This window comes from Strigops habroptila, chromosome 6 (assembly GCF_004027225.2).
Source record: "Strigops habroptila isolate Jane chromosome 6, bStrHab1.2.pri, whole genome shotgun sequence".
Classification (NCBI taxonomy): Eukaryota; Metazoa; Chordata; class Aves; order Psittaciformes; family Psittacidae; genus Strigops; species Strigops habroptila.
The window spans coordinates 9,348,453-9,363,245 of record NC_044282.2 but is presented as its reverse complement, the minus strand read 5'-3'; the positions used below and the strand labels follow the sequence as shown (position 1 = coordinate 9,363,245).

The 14,793-nt window shown below is 43.3% G+C and overlaps 1 protein-coding gene across 2 annotated transcripts; it reads left to right on the top strand.

Moving 5' to 3' along the window:
* Positions 1-563: 563 nt before the first annotated feature.
* On the top strand, positions 564-14,521 carry HSF2 (heat shock transcription factor 2). Of its 2 annotated transcripts, XM_030490205.2 has the most exons (13): positions 565-797; positions 3,995-4,103; positions 4,320-4,447; positions 5,252-5,376; positions 6,426-6,501; positions 7,541-7,602; positions 7,717-7,801; positions 8,665-8,855; positions 10,144-10,413; positions 10,841-10,946; positions 12,481-12,534; positions 13,120-13,204; positions 13,586-14,521. In XM_030490205.2, exons 1-13 carry the CDS (start codon positions 567-569, stop codon positions 13,873-13,875), a joined length of 1,812 nt encoding a protein of 603 aa, XP_030346065.1. In that variant the 5' UTR covers positions 565-566; the 3' UTR covers positions 13,876-14,521. The 2 variants fall into 2 exon arrangements, with proteins under 2 accessions (XP_030346066.1, XP_030346065.1); XM_030490206.2 differs by lacking the exon at positions 12,481-12,534 and having other exon boundaries at positions 564-797.
* The last annotated feature ends 272 nt before the right edge of the window (positions 14,522-14,793 follow it).

The window sequence follows — 14,793 nt, the reverse complement described above, 5'->3', positions numbered from 1 at the left end:
AGAGCTTGCCTTGGAGGGAGGTTGGTCTCCTTAGGAACTGCCTCGCTTCTAGAGTTAGCTTAGATGTCTGTTGTGCATATGCTTACACGTAATCTAAGGACAGATAAATATATATAAATGTAGTGGACGTGCTACAGCTGCTGCAGACCCGTGTGTGCCCTGGGTTTCACACTGAGATGCCAGGTACGGTTGCCCGCTCGGTGCAGACCCTGCCCTGAAGGTTGGGGAGGAGCCGATCCCCGCGGTGCCCCGCACCCCATTCAACCATAACCCCTCAACCTCCCGCCCGCCGTAGTCGCGGTGCCCTGGCGCGAACGCGCGCGCCGCCCGGCTCCGCCGCCCGGCTCCACCCCCCGCGCGGAGCCGCGGCCTCATTGGCCGCGGGCCCCGGCACGTTTGCATGGGCGGGACTCCCTTCCTCTCCACGCGCCGGGCCCGCGCTGTTGTGACACGTGAGGGCGGCGCACGTGGGGCCCGTTATGTAACGCGCAGGGGTTGGGGGGGGGCAAGGGGCGGGGAGGCGGCCGGCCGGCGCGCAGGCGCGCGTGCGGACGGGTGCGCTGCGCATGCGGGGCTCGCCCGTGGCAGGCCCGGCTGGTGCTCTCCTCCCTCCCTCCCCCCGGGCAGACGGCGGAGGATCCGGAGCGACAATGAAGCAGCAGCCGCAGAACCCGCAGCCGCAGCACCCCCAGCCGCAGCCGCCGCCCGCTGCCGGCGCGGGGGTCCCGGCCTTCCTCAGCAAGCTGTGGGCGCTGGTGGGCGAGGCCCCCAGCAACCAGCTCATCACCTGGAGCCAGGTGCGGCGGCGCCCCGCCCGCGAGCGCGGGGAGGCGGGGGGTGTCCGTCCGTCCGTCCGTGTGTGTCGTCCCTTCCCGCCTTTCGCTGCCGGGCACCCGGCCGGCACCTGGGGAGGCCTGCTGGGGCGGGGTGTGGGGGGGCAGGCGCGCCTTCCGCGGGGCCTGGGCCTCGGCGGAAGAACCGGGTACACCCGCTCGGCTTGGCCGGGCTCCCCTCGACCGGCCTGGGGGCCTCAGGGAGCGGCCTCTCCTCTCCCGGCCGCTCTGGGCCGTCGCGGCTTTCGTAGCGCGGGAGGGGCAGGCGGGGAGAGGCCGGTTCGCCTCAGGCGCTGTCTTGTAGCTGCGGGTACCTAGGGAGTGCGAGCGCCGGTGCCCGCTGTGGAGGGAGCGGGGGGCTTTCCCGGCAGGCGGGTGCCTCTGAGCCTGAGGGGGAGGAGGGCAGGGATCCGAGAGCGGCCGGGTTTAGCGGGGCGCCGGCACGCAGTTTTTAAGCCGTGGTACGGGAAACGCAGGGCCGCGGTGGGGTTTCCGCCGCGGGTTGGCGAGTTCGGGGTGAAGCCGGGTTGGAGGAGGGGGGCTGCGTGGCAGCGCCCTACCCGGTGGCGGGAAGGAGCCGGTAGTTCCGGGGGTGCCGGCGGCGCCGGTCCCCCCGTGTGGCACCCGGGTCCTCCCGCTTGCCGCGGGCCTCACCGCCCCCCCCCACCATCCCCGCACCGGAGCGGGCACCGCCGGTGGCGACTGCGGGGCAAGCGTCGGTCTGCTTATTGCAGCGCTGTCCTGCGAGCTGCGGAGCCTGTGTCCATAGGTGTCTGCATGGAAAACCCGAGATGGATGCCCTCTCATCTTGAATCCCTTATATTCGGGTGCAGAAATAATAAATAAGCATTATCAGAGCACAAGGGTTACAAGCATCTTAGAACATTGCAAGGCAGGAAGTAACCACCTGGCAAGTTTGCTGCAGTAAGCATCGTTAACTCTTCTAATGAATGCCAAGCAGGGTTTGTTGGGGTTTTTTTTCTGTATCTTAAATGTTTTGAAAATAATTTATATTAAAAACAATCCTGTCCTCCAACTGCATCAGCACCTTCAAGTGGTGTTAAGATGGCAGCTGTTGTCTGAGTTTATTTTAAATGCTCAAGCAATGATAAAATGTCGTTCTTAAACATTTTACTGATAACGCATTACTAGTAACTTCAGCCAAAACTTCTTGAAAAAAGAAACAGGTAGACTCGGTAGATTTTGGGCAGCTTTTCCTTCCCCCCCTCAATTTTTTTTTTCTGGAAGAGAGATGCTAAGGGCTGCATGAAGATTGAGCTGTTGTCTAGCTTAAGAAGTGCTGGGTTTGTCACCTTGCACTTTCAGTAGAGACTTTCCAAATTAATCTTTATCTCAAGTAAGCACACCATGGCTATTTGGTATCCTTGTAGGATTTTCTTAATTAAAAATAAAGACTAATTGTTTAGGATTCTGCAAGGTTGTTTGTGGGAGGAAGATAGACTAATCACAGTTGATGTTATTGGCATGCAGCAGTTCATGTGTGGGGGAAGGTATTGGGATCACTTGGTACACAAGTGACGACATCTTTTGAAAATAGGCTGTGTCGATATTGTGGGTACAGAAAGTGTACTAGTTTAACAGGGAAGGAAGAGTACAGCTACTATAATATTTCATTTTCCTCCTATGCAAATCCATAAGCTTACACTGTATGGATAAACGCCATCTGCAACCAAACAGCCAAATTTTGTCTCCCTGCAAACGTATCTCCATGAAACATGGTATGTGTTGTCCGTGGAAACACATACAAGGAGTACCAAACAAAGTGCTTGGAAGGTTGCTGAATGCTGCAGTCAGTAACACTAGCAGTTGAAAACGGTATTTAGCTGTGTAGTAATGCTTCAGTGAGTTCAGGTCAGGCTTTAATGTCTGTACAGCTCTGCTGTAAACAACTGCCAGGGCAACAAGAACTAGTAGATGTGTTTCCTGGATTCTTACGCACTAGGTCTGAACAATGTTGAAGTGACAGTGAAGTGAGGTACTGCAGATCACCGTGGTACACTTGAGTACCTTCAGATGGTAGGTTTCAGTAATGCATTGGCTAAAATGGCCTGTTCCTGCAATTTCTTTTGCTTCCCCTTTTTCCCTTCCACTGATATGCTCAGCAGGAGGTAGGTAGGCAGGCTTTACTGGGAAGTTTTTGTCTTCCTACCCTCTTCTTAGACTTGAGCTCCTAACTCATGTAGTGGTGAGCCATTTATAAATCCTGTTGCTGATGATCCTCGCTGGTTTGTCAGAAACAAACTCCTGGGCAAGGATCATCACATGCTCTCATTGTTGGTTCTTTAAGCTTCTTGGGATGATAGAACTGCTGTTGTTTGGGGGTAAGAAACAAATGTGACTCGTTTAACTAGAAAGGGCTTCTAAGAAGATGCAGTATCAGTGCTGACATCTGTCAAAGATGGTAGGTTTCTCATTAAATACAGGGTGAGGGTACTGTGGATGTACAGACAGAACTTAAACCATTTTGAAGAAGCTGGTTTGGATTCTGCCAAATACTTCTCCTTTGGTTAATGGAGCACAGTCATTGAAGAACAGAGAGCTGAGGCTTCTGTTTTAGTCTAGGCCTGTGGATGAAATAGAAGATCAGTCCTCCCTCTCAATTGGCATCCCAGGAGGAGGGGATGTTGCCTTGGGTGGTTACCTTTTTGGTGACTCCAAAACGCAGCAGGCACTCTCAGCTCTTTGACAGCTCCATCCACTCTACAAGTCATTTTAAACTAGTCGTGCTTTTATATTGGGAAACAGAAGAGACTTTCAGGTGGTTGCTGGTGTTTTTCCTTGCACAGTCCCTTTGTTAGATTACTTCCCAAGCCTTTGAAGCTATGTGCAAAATTTATAGTATTGTCCTGTAGTGAAACTGTGGTAGTTGTTGGTAAACAATTAATTAATTTCTTGAGGAAGCCATGAGTAACAATAGAGATGTTCCCCTTCAGATATGGATAGGGATTGTAAATTGATAATACTCGTTGCTTTCCAGCTGCAGGATTTGTATGCTTTTTGTTGTGGAAAATAGTAGGCAAGCAGATCAGTTACGTACTGCATGCACAAAGGAAACATTCCTATCTGATGATTAATTCTGAAAGCCCAGCGTGTTTTCTCCGATGGTCTTTAAGTATCTTAATGTGTGTCTCTTATTTTAGAATGGCCAGAGTTTCTTGGTATTGGATGAACAGAGATTTGCAAAAGAGATTCTTCCCAAGTACTTCAAGCACAACAACATGGCAAGCTTTGTCAGACAGTTAAACATGTGTAAGTTCTTGGCTTTTTGCTTTCTAGCATAGTTCTAGATCCTGTACATGTTCAATTAGAGACCGTACCCTTTGAGCAGTGGCCCTGTGTTCTCTGCAACTAGGATACTGTCTTATCCTCAAAACTGGTAACAGGATGGTTGGAACACCATAGTTTGAATTTCTTAATGTGGGTTTTGAAAGTTGTTTGGTTTTTTCTCCTTTTTTTTCTTTAAAGATGGCTTCCGTAAAGTTGTCCATGTTGATTCTGGGATTGTCAAGCTGGAGCGAGATGGTCCAGTAGAGTTTCAGCACCCGTATTTTAAGCAGGGCCGGGAGGACTTGTTGGAACACATTAAAAGGAAGGTTAGTGAAAATTCAGTGGAAAGCCTGTAAGTATTGAATGAATAGCAAAGTTAATGTCAAGTTTAGTTGCAGGATTGTGACTGCAAATAAGTTTGGAGTTGAGGAAGCAGTCTGCACCGCTCTCCTATGTATCTTGACTTATTTAAAGATATTTTGGGAGATTTGATTAGCCTCCTTTAACCTTTGCTGTCATTATAGGAAGTTTCGCAGGTGGCAAAAATAAGCTAGTTCTGCAAATACACCATTTTGCAAATGGGTATTGGAGCGCAGAGCATGCTTTGACTTTCCCATCAGTAATATAACAATCTGCTTGTTTACGTAGCTTGTTTCAGCACAAAGGTACTGTAAGCATTAAACTTTGCACCAAAGAGAACAGGGAGCAAACTTATAAACGTTTGTTATGCTGCCAAATGTGATTCTGAAATGTGTTCTGCTGTTGCTGTGAGTCAGCTAGAGATACTGAATAGAAATACAACATTTAAACTGTGGTGGGAGGGGACATACTTGTTAACTTTGGGTTATTGTGAAGCAGTTAGGATGAAGTAGAGCACTTAGGAGAATGCCTTGACAAATCTGAACGTACACAAATGTTTGTAACAACTAAAGCTAATGTGGTGGCAGCTGCAAAAAGAGATTTTTGTGTGTTTCTGTTTGGGTTTTTTTAATTTTTATTTGATGCTTGGTATATTATTAACTTAAATGCATAGTTTGTTGACACTAGAGGAAAATATACTTGATCACCAAAAGAAGATAGTTAACAATGAGTCAAGGAAAGCATTGTTTCTGGATTCTAATCTTTTAAAGGTTTCTTCTTCGAGACCCGAAGAAAACAAGATACGTCAGGAAGATCTCTCCAAAATAATAAGTAATGCTCAAAAGGTGCAGATTAAACAAGAGACTATTGAATCTCAGTTGTCTGCTTTGAAGAGGTAAGTTGCGCCATCAGCAACCAGTCCCTAAAATTGAGTAATTCTGATAATAGATACCAGCCAAAGACCTAATTTTTAGGTGTCTCTTGATTTTTTTTATTTCCTAACTTTAAATATTGCTTTAGGAAATAAATTTCAATAAAAGCATTGCATTAAAAAATGAATATTCTGATATGGCTTAAAGTAATAGGCAGTGTTGGTGTTTGGAGAACTGTCTAGTAGTGGGCAATTAAATAACACCTTTAATAATAATTCCATAATGCTACTGCGGCTGAATATTCAACTTGGCTCTTAGCATAAAGTATGCTGGTTTATGTCTTCAAGTTTGAAGCAGTTACTGTGTTTGGTTTGAGGCAGAGTTTGGTTTGTGCAAATTGCTTATGATACTTTCTTACTACAATTAATGTTTTTGCTTATTGCTTTTTGTTGTTGTTGTCTTCACTCCCCCACTGATAATAGAGGCAGCATAGGATGACTTACAGGTGCATGTGTGACTTGAGAGCTTGTTCTGTACAGGTGCTTTCAAGGGGGATGTACAGTTGCTCACAGGTAGCTTGCATCTAGCAAGAGGTGTCTGAGGGAGGACAAGCAGGTTTGATGAAGAACTTGAAGAACAAGCAGTATAGATTAAGAACTCTTGTTTTTTAGTGGTGAGAGGAAACTGCATTCTTGTGGTCTTTGGTCCCTTGCTGCTGGTAGGAACCAGTTTTATGCTTGGTTTTTTATTATTATTATTGTTATTATTTCATCACTAAAAGGAAGAAGAGAAGTTAACTTCGTTACAAGAAAGAAAATAAATGCTGACTGTATGTGTAATAAGAATTGCTGAATTTGGGAATTACTTGTTTTAAGGGGTTGGAAATTCTCTGCAGGCTATTTATTGTTTGGGTCTCCATTTTGTAATTATTTGTCAAGGCTGCTGACTGTGTGACTTGTTTTTTTTCCCCACACATGCAATCTAAAAACACATTTCAAATGAAGCCAACTAATCTTAACAAAAATTATTAATGTAAATATTCTAAAACTTTTAAATCATCGTTTTCAAACAGAGAGAATGAATCCCTTTGGAGGGAAGTAGCAGAACTGAGAGCAAAACACTTGCAGCAGCAGCAAGTTATTCGGAAGGTAAGGCTTCATTGGGGCATTGTATGTGAACGTGTGAGTGCTTCTGAACTAGCAATACTGTGCCACATGTTACCTTGCTTTGCTCTCGCTTTTTTTTTGTAGTGTGTGAAATGTCTTTTTAATAGAAAAAAACAACAGGGTAGCGTGTGGTGAACAAATCTTTGTGAAAGAAACATGTGTAAGCAGAAAATAAGGCCAGACTCCTCCTGTAAACATTTTCAAAGGTCTGGGAATATTGTACATCGTTAATTAAGGTACCCTTAAAATGGTTCATCCACTTTGTTACTTCAGAAATCGAATGACTAATGGTCTGTGTTAGATGATCATTGAGTGGAACCCACTGATAATATGTTAGCTTAGCTTAGTTTAACAGATTTATGATCTGCCAAAACTGATGTAAATGCAAAGAGTTTCATGTTTAATTTTTTTTCTTACATAGCAGAAATGACATCACTGAAAGCACCAGAGACTCCTACTGATCACTGTTTCCAGTTTGTTCAAGCCAAATACATACATTTAATCCTTAAATTTAAAACATAAGGGAAGAAAGTCTAACATTTCAAAAGGGAAGGCAGCTGATGAATACCATTAAGTGTACCTGTCACTTTTTCTACATCTGTTAAAAATGCCTTTCACCAGAACTAGTATTTACAGATACAGGTTGCATATACAGTCAGCATTCCTATGTGCTTCTGTCGTTGCTTACTAGAATTCTTCTAATGGTTTGAGTTACTGGATGTTTTTCTGTGTACTGTATGATATAGTGCAAAGTCTATGTTTACTGCCTGCTAAGTGAAAAGCCTTTCTCAGACAACTAAATAACTCTATTCTTTTCAGATATTACCAGCAGTGTTTTCTGTGCTGTCACGATTTTTAACTTTTCCGAACAGTTCTATATGAAACTTACCACGCAAAATAAGTGTTCGGCTGTTAATGTGTAGATCTTATTATTGGAGTCTTCTGCTAAAAGGTATCTTGATAATCTGAGAGAAACAATTACAGAGTAGAGTTACTAACAGTAGTGTTTTTTTCCTTACAGATTGTACAATTTATTGTTACCTTGGTGCAGAATAACCAACTAGTGAGCCTGAAACGCAAGAGGTAGATATGGTCTTAAAAACTTGCTGTCCAGTCAAAACACTGGACATGTTTTGTTGACTAAAACCAAGGACTTAGTTTTGAGGTGGCTTTTTTCCTATAACCTTTCTGATTTAGGCCTCTACTTCTGAACACTAATGGACCTACAAAGTCGAATGTGTTTCAACAAATTGTGAAAGAACCAGCTGACAGTAACCATCATGTAAGTTTTCTTTTATGTGTACTCTTTGTTAAGATGAAAGAGGGGCAGACTGATCAAGCTTGTCTTATGGGGAATAAAACATAGCTGTGTACTGAGAGCTGTCAACTTCTCGAAGTGCTATGCTGTGTTGTGTTTCCTTCAGAAGCCAAGTGTGTTGATAGTCACTATTCACTTTTCAATATAAGCATGTATAAGCCAGTTACCTGTGTGTTAAATGCAGCTTGATGTGATCCTACTGAAAGCAGTCTGGTTTTAATAATAGAGTTATTAGAAACAACATGTGTATGTTGCATTGGTATCTCTGGGAGTTAGGCACCTAGCCCTATTGGGGGACAAGGATCTAGCATGCTGTTTTGCAAGGCAGCATCCCAACCCAGCAAAATCATGTCAAGTCCCTGTGCTGTTTGAATATGTCATGCCACTGAAAGTTATTTTCTGCTGTCCAGATAATGGTTGGTGGGGAAATTATTAAAACGAGGGCTGGAGCATGGTACTAGAATTATAGCTTTATAACAAAGTGTTATTTAAATGGCAGCCACTGTTTTAATATTTTTGGTTCTTGGGTAGTCCTGTTGTCACAGGTTTTTTTGTTGCTTTTGCTGACAGGGGTAGTATATTTTTATTTCTATGACTGCAGTATTTGTGAAACATTGTTTTCCTGGAGCTGCTATTTTTCAGCTTGTTCATTTATTTGTATGGTTTCTTGATTATATGTAGATCTGTACAAACAGCTTATAATCTTTGAGGTGCAGGAAAGCTTTTACACTTTAAAGTTGGGGCATTGGAAGATACAATGGTAAAACTGTCAGAATGCTGGACCTCTTTGTCTTTCTGTCCCCTGACTCCCTTTAAATAATTCTCAGGTACCTCTCAACAGAAATGAGGGCTTAAAACAAAGGGAACAGATGTCAGATGACATCATTATTTATGATGTCACTGAGGATGTGGGAGATGAAGAAAATCCCATGGCTGATGAAGAAAATCCCATGGCTGATGAAGAAAATCTTCCCATTGCACCAGAAGCAAATGAAGATTCCACTTCTGATTCTTCAAAGTAAGAAGTCTCTAGAAATGTATATAGATAAGTGGCTTTCAGTGTTGTGGAATATGGAATAATTCTGATGTCTTAGATTTTATTTATTTATTTTTTAAAACAAGTAGTCAGAACTATTCAGTACTCCTGCGCATATGGAAGCTTCATCTATGAATTCACACTAGGTTCTGACTTATTGACCTCTGGATTTGTTCCAAGTAGTTAATTGGCTGTTGGAGTTTTAATATGTAAAGGATAGAAACTAGTGAGAAGCAATCCGTATTATTGCACTCGTGTTAAATGTACTGCTTTTCCAAAGACAGAGTAAGTGGTGTCTTCATACTTTTGGTTATGAATACAGGCAGGAATGACTTCCCTGGGTTTTACAGATGTTTATAGAGAATAATTTGCATGTGCTGTTTGTCAAACGTTGCTGTGGTCTTTGAACTTTATTAAGCCAGTTAATTTCACATTTGTTTTTGACAGTTGCAAATGTTTTGTGACTATGTTTCTTCATGTCTGTACTTAGTACTATAGAAATAGTTTGTCTTTCAGCTATGAGCAGTTGAAACTTGGCCCAGGGCTTGAGATGCAACTCTCTTCCTGAGTTGCATGGTATTGATAGCACCTGTATTATGCCTTAAGGAATAAAACTCAGATATTCCTATCTTATACTTGAACTAGTACCGTTGTTCAGCTGATACCTGGGAATGCATTCGCTAATAGAAAAGTTTCATGAAGATAAGACTCTGGTAGAGAGGCAGCACAACTAACAGCTACTTAAGGGTTAAGAAAACCAGAATATGGATGAAAGCAGATTACTTGGGACACTGTCTTAGTTTTTAAGTTGCTTTCCTGGTGTGCATAAGAAGGTTAATTAACTACAACACTGTTGACTGATGCTCCAGAGTTGATTCCGTTCAAAAAGAAAGATGCAAAACATGCAATGTCTGTCTAGGTTATGGCCTCATATGCTTGGGTCCCCTTCATACTTACTTTACATTTATATGCAAGCTTATAGTTGTTCTAATGCAAAAAATACCAGTGTTCCTCTATCTTTTTAGTAGTTATTGTGGTTTAGCACAACAGTGTCTGCTAGCTGAGCTGCGTTAACAATGTTGAGCATTACAGCACCATATCAATGGAAAATAGGTATTTGGAGTATCTTGCTGTGTTTTGTATTAAAAAGCAGTAGGAAAGTTAATTTCCTTATAGCGGTTTGACTAAAGTGAGAAGTAACTAAACCTGTAGAATACTCCCAGTTTAATGAGTGTATGAAAGGCTTTAATTAATTTATCTCACATTACAGCTGTAGTCATTCTCCTGATATTGTAATTGTGGAAGATGATAATGAAGAAGAATATGCCCCTGTAATTCAAGGGGATAAAAGCACAGAATCAGTGGCTGTCCCAGCTAATGATCCACTCAGCCCTGTCAGTGACAGTACGAGCCCACTCATGTCAAGTGCTGTACAGCTGAATAACCAGTCAACTTTAACTGCGGAAGATTCAGTCTCAATGATGGATTCCATACTCAATGAGAACGGAGTCATTTCACAGAATATAAATCTCCTTGGAAAGTGAGTAGCCTGATCTTTAGTTTGAGGTTTTTTTCAAGTATTAGAAATGATTGCCTGCCTGAAGTAAAAAGAACTGAGTAGTAGTTTCTGTTGAGAACTTTTGTTCATAGGTCACCTTTATTCTGTCCAGTTTCTAAAGATCCTTCTACTCTAAGACAAGACGTTTGATTTTCATTGTAAAGTGAGTGAGTTGGGGTGCATAATCTGGTGGTGTAATGTTGTGGATGTCGTCGGTTAAACTGTCAGGGTTTGTCTGCATAGCTCTTGCAGGCAGTGGGACTCATTAGGGCTACCTGGATGCAAGAATCACGTCTCTGCTAATGTCATGTCATCATGTTGTGGTGATGTGATACCTGGTTTGGAGCACCTATCTGCTTTAGTTGGGTTGAAGAGGCTAAAAGTTCTCTTTTTCCTGTTTGTCTTCTAGGGTTGAACTTCTGGATTATCTTGACAGCATCGACTGCAGTTTAGAGGACTTCCAAGCTATGTTATCAGGACGACAGTTCAGCATAGATCCAGATCTCCTGGTCGAGGTAATCTTCACTGTTTATTTTAAGTACTTTGGTAATACACTACAGAAAATATTTTTGTGGATCGTTACCGTTTAAAATTTATTTAAAACAACAGATTTTCCTTTCTTTCCTTTAAAAAAGGAAAGTTAGAAGTATTTGTGAGCATGTTTCTAGGGCACTGGTAAAACTCTCAGTGCTACGCTACTGGTCAAGTGAATGTTTAAGGTTTTGATCGAAGAATGGCTTTCTTAATGAATTAGTGCTTATACTTCTTGCTACATGAACTCAGACACCAATTAGATTAATGCTCTTGCTTTGAAATAGCCCAGCACATCATCTGTGGGCTTCTCAATGAACTGGTGTCAAAAAGGCTCTTGGCATTTATTTTACAAGTTTGTTTGCCATTTCAGGTTATTTCTTAGGAGCATGTTCTCAATTTCTCTTCAGATTTATGTCCAGTCGAATGGTCTAGATTGGGAGGGACCTGTGCATGTCACGTAGGCCAGCCCCCTTGATCAATGCAGGGCCAGCTTGAAAGTTGGATCATGTTGCGCAGGACCTTGTTGTCTCAAATTCTGAAATCTGTGAAGATGGGAGATTCTTGGGTGTCTGTTCCAGTGATTGATTCTTCTTTGTGAAGAATTTCCTTAAGTCAGTCACAGTTTTCCCTGCTATAGCTTGTAGCTCTTGCCTCTTGTCCTTTGTCCACCTCTGTGGAGTTTGTCTTCTCTGTAACACCTCTTTAGAGGCAGTGGAAGAGTGCAGTTATTCTCTCTTGTCTGCCTTCTCCAGACAAGATTAGCCAAGCTCCCTCAGCCTCTTGCATGTCACATGGCCCCCTAGTTTGAAAACTCTTGTACTGGGAGGCCAAAATCTGGGCACTCTTCCACAGGTGGCCTCAGGTGCTGGGCAGAGAGAGATGGTAATTGGGACCTCCTGGCTGTGCTTTGCCTGTAGCAGAGCACGTCTCACTGTAGCAAGGCCATACTGCTGGCTCGTGGTGGGGTGTTGCCTGCTGCGACTCCCAGGTTCCCTCTCTGAGGAGCTGCTCCCTCTCTGTTCCCTAACTTGGGCCGGTGCACAAGGTGATGGTGTCCTAAATGCGCTTGACTGTTGAACCTTATGGCCCTTCTCCTGCTTTGCTGAGATCCCTCTTGACAGCAGCTCTCCTCTCCCACATATTGATGGCTCGGTCCCTTTTGGTTTCACTTGCAAACTCGATCAGGGTGTGTTCTTCCTTATTATACACAGAGTTCTCTGTGCAGCAGCATAAGAAGGAAGTGGTATTTTAAGACTGCAGCAAACCATGTCAGACTAAGTAGACACAATGCGGTTGTTTCCTTTGTGGCTGAGGTTCATGGAATTCCAAACCATTGCACTCCAGAGCTAGGTTTTCTTTACAAAAGTGGTAACTGCCTTTAAATAAACTCTAATCCTGATGGAGCGTGAAAACAGCAAGTACCAGGATTATTCTCACACATGCCAACGTGATGTTCATGTATTTTTAATAGCAACATTGAGATACCTAAAAATTGATGTGTTTTGTCTTACTCAGCTTTTCACAAGCTCCGTGCAGATGAATCCCACAGATCATATCTCTAATACCAAAGTAAGTCTGAAATCCTTTGCTTGATGTACACAGCAGCAAGTGATGCAAACTTCATTCATCCTTTACTGTTTTCTTTACTGGTATAACACCACCTTTTTCATGCTCTGGCTTCGAAGGCTTCCATGAGCGTAGGAAGGCTGCAGCTGAATTCATCTGGTTAGGTTTTAAACAGAAAAGGCAGAAGTACACCCATAAATAACATCCTTCAGAACTTGATGACCTTGAGGCCAGTACCCATTTGTTGTACCAGTCTCTTCTGTGAGAGTTTAGTACTTGCAAACGTAGTACACGCTTTGTCAGAATGGTTTCATCTGTATTGTCTGGTGGGAAAAGAAACGAGCAAGCAGTGGAGCGAAGATCTCGCTCTTTGAACTTGCCCTGTTTGTTTATGAGCATTAGTTTTGGCTCTTAGTTGAGTAAGCCGGTGCTTCCATTTCACATTTTCTGTCTATGGGTATGAGTAACTCCTACCACTGCATCCTTCTGCAAATAAAAATGTGATGTTTTGTAAGAGCTGGTGAGCTGCATCCTAGTGGCGTTGGAACAGGTTTTGGCGTGTGTTTAAAATTGTGCTCTGGTTTCCAGATGGAGACAAAGGAAATAGAAACCACCAAGAATAATGCTGGTCCCACAGCTTCACATGAGACACAAGTTTCGAAGCCCAAATCAGGTTAGTTGTAGTACTGGGTTAAAACAGTTTAAAGGTTGAACAAGCGTTGTTCTAAAAACCTTCTCAGTCATTTGCTCCTTGTCTGGTTTTGTGGCATGCTGATAAGTGAATAGCCAAAACAAAATATTACTATGTTTGGGGTGGGGGTTTATTGGCACTGCACCAGGTGCAGAGAACCTGGTGGTTTTGCAGGAGAATCTGAACAAATAGCATTATGCATGAACATAACAATCCTTTAATTGCTCATTTAAAACTAACACCTTTAATGTTTTTTATTAACTATTCTTCACATCGGTTCTGTGGATTGGGTTTTGGTTTTTCCTCCTGCACACAGAAAGGCACATGAACTGATGATGCTTTGGGATTTTTTTTTCCCCTTAGATAAGCAGCTCATTCAGTACACGGCGTTTCCACTCCTTGCATTCCTTGATGGGAACCCAGGCTCCACCACTGAGAGCGGGAGCTCTGCCGTGGAAACTCCTTCCTGTGTTGACAAACCCCTGGAAGTGGACGAGCTGCTGGAGAGCAGCCTGGATCCCGAGCCCACCCAGAGCAAGCTGGTGCGGCTGGAGCCATTGACAGAGGCAGAAGCGAGCGAAGCCACCCTGTTCTATCTATGCGAACTTGCCCCGGCACCCATGGACACAGACATGCCCTTCTTGGATAACTGATGGGACGGGGACTGTGTATATAGCCATGAACTATTTATTTAGAATATTGTTTGGTATATGAGTTTTTTGTAAATCACTGTTTTATGTAACCAAGTAACGTGGAATCTGAAATACTTTTCCTATGTTACTCCCTACAAGCAACTGTTTAACTACGTGGTTAGAACAGCTGTGAGGCACGGTTGGCAATACCAAGTCAAGACTGTTACTGTACTGCTGTGAAGTACTTGGTATTACGCATATCGCTAAGTATCCCAGGTAACTGAACACTCCTTGATAGTAAGCTTTGACTTATACTTCTGGTCTTACCTATGATGACGTAAACTAGTAGTGTATGGTTAGGGAGCACTGACTTTCTCTTTCTTGGGTTTTTCTATTTTTTACAACATTTGTTTAACAAACATACAGCTTTTTTTGGGGTGGGGGGGACCAGGACCTGATGTAGGCTTTTTTTTTCCCTGCTTGAACTGGGAACAAAGTGCCTGTACCTTGCAAAATCTTGGTTCTGCCTTACTTTCACTTCAGTGGAAGTGCTCACACATAGCACAAACCGGGGTAAAGTTCTTCACAGCCACCAGGCCCCTTGACTGCATGAGTACTTTTAACTTGGACCATCTATGCTGGTAAAATAAATGTTACTTAAGTGTGACCCTTGTTAGGAGTTGTTTTTTACTCTGTGTGCCAGATGGATCTAACAGCCCTTGTTCTTCATGCCCGAGTAGCTGTGCAGTGAGGTCTGCTTCCATACATGTTTATTGGAAAATAGTTTCATTATCTCCAACCTTTCAAGCTTTATTTATATGCCTCCAAACCAAGTGGCTAATGCAGCTGTTTTCCTCTGAGAGTACACAAAAGTCTGTTCTCTCCTTCGTTTTCTCATTGAAAGCCATGGAAGAGCCCCACAGCTTTCCTTCCAGCCAA

What these genes read in the sequence shown, in the direction of transcription:
- HSF2 (XM_030490205.2), top strand. Translation starts at nt 567, where the DNA reads ATGCGGGGCTCGCCCGTGGCAGGCCCGGCTGGTGCTCTCCTCCCTCCC. An exon ending in CAGTTGTCTGCTTTGAAGAG is followed by an intron (nt 5,377 to 6,425) that starts GTAAGTTGCGCC and finishes GTTTTCAAACAG; the next exon opens with AGAGAATGAATCCCTTTGGA. An exon ending in ATCATATCTCTAATACCAAA is followed by an intron (nt 12,535 to 13,119) that starts GTAAGTCTGAAA and finishes TCTGGTTTCCAG; the next exon opens with ATGGAGACAAAGGAAATAGA.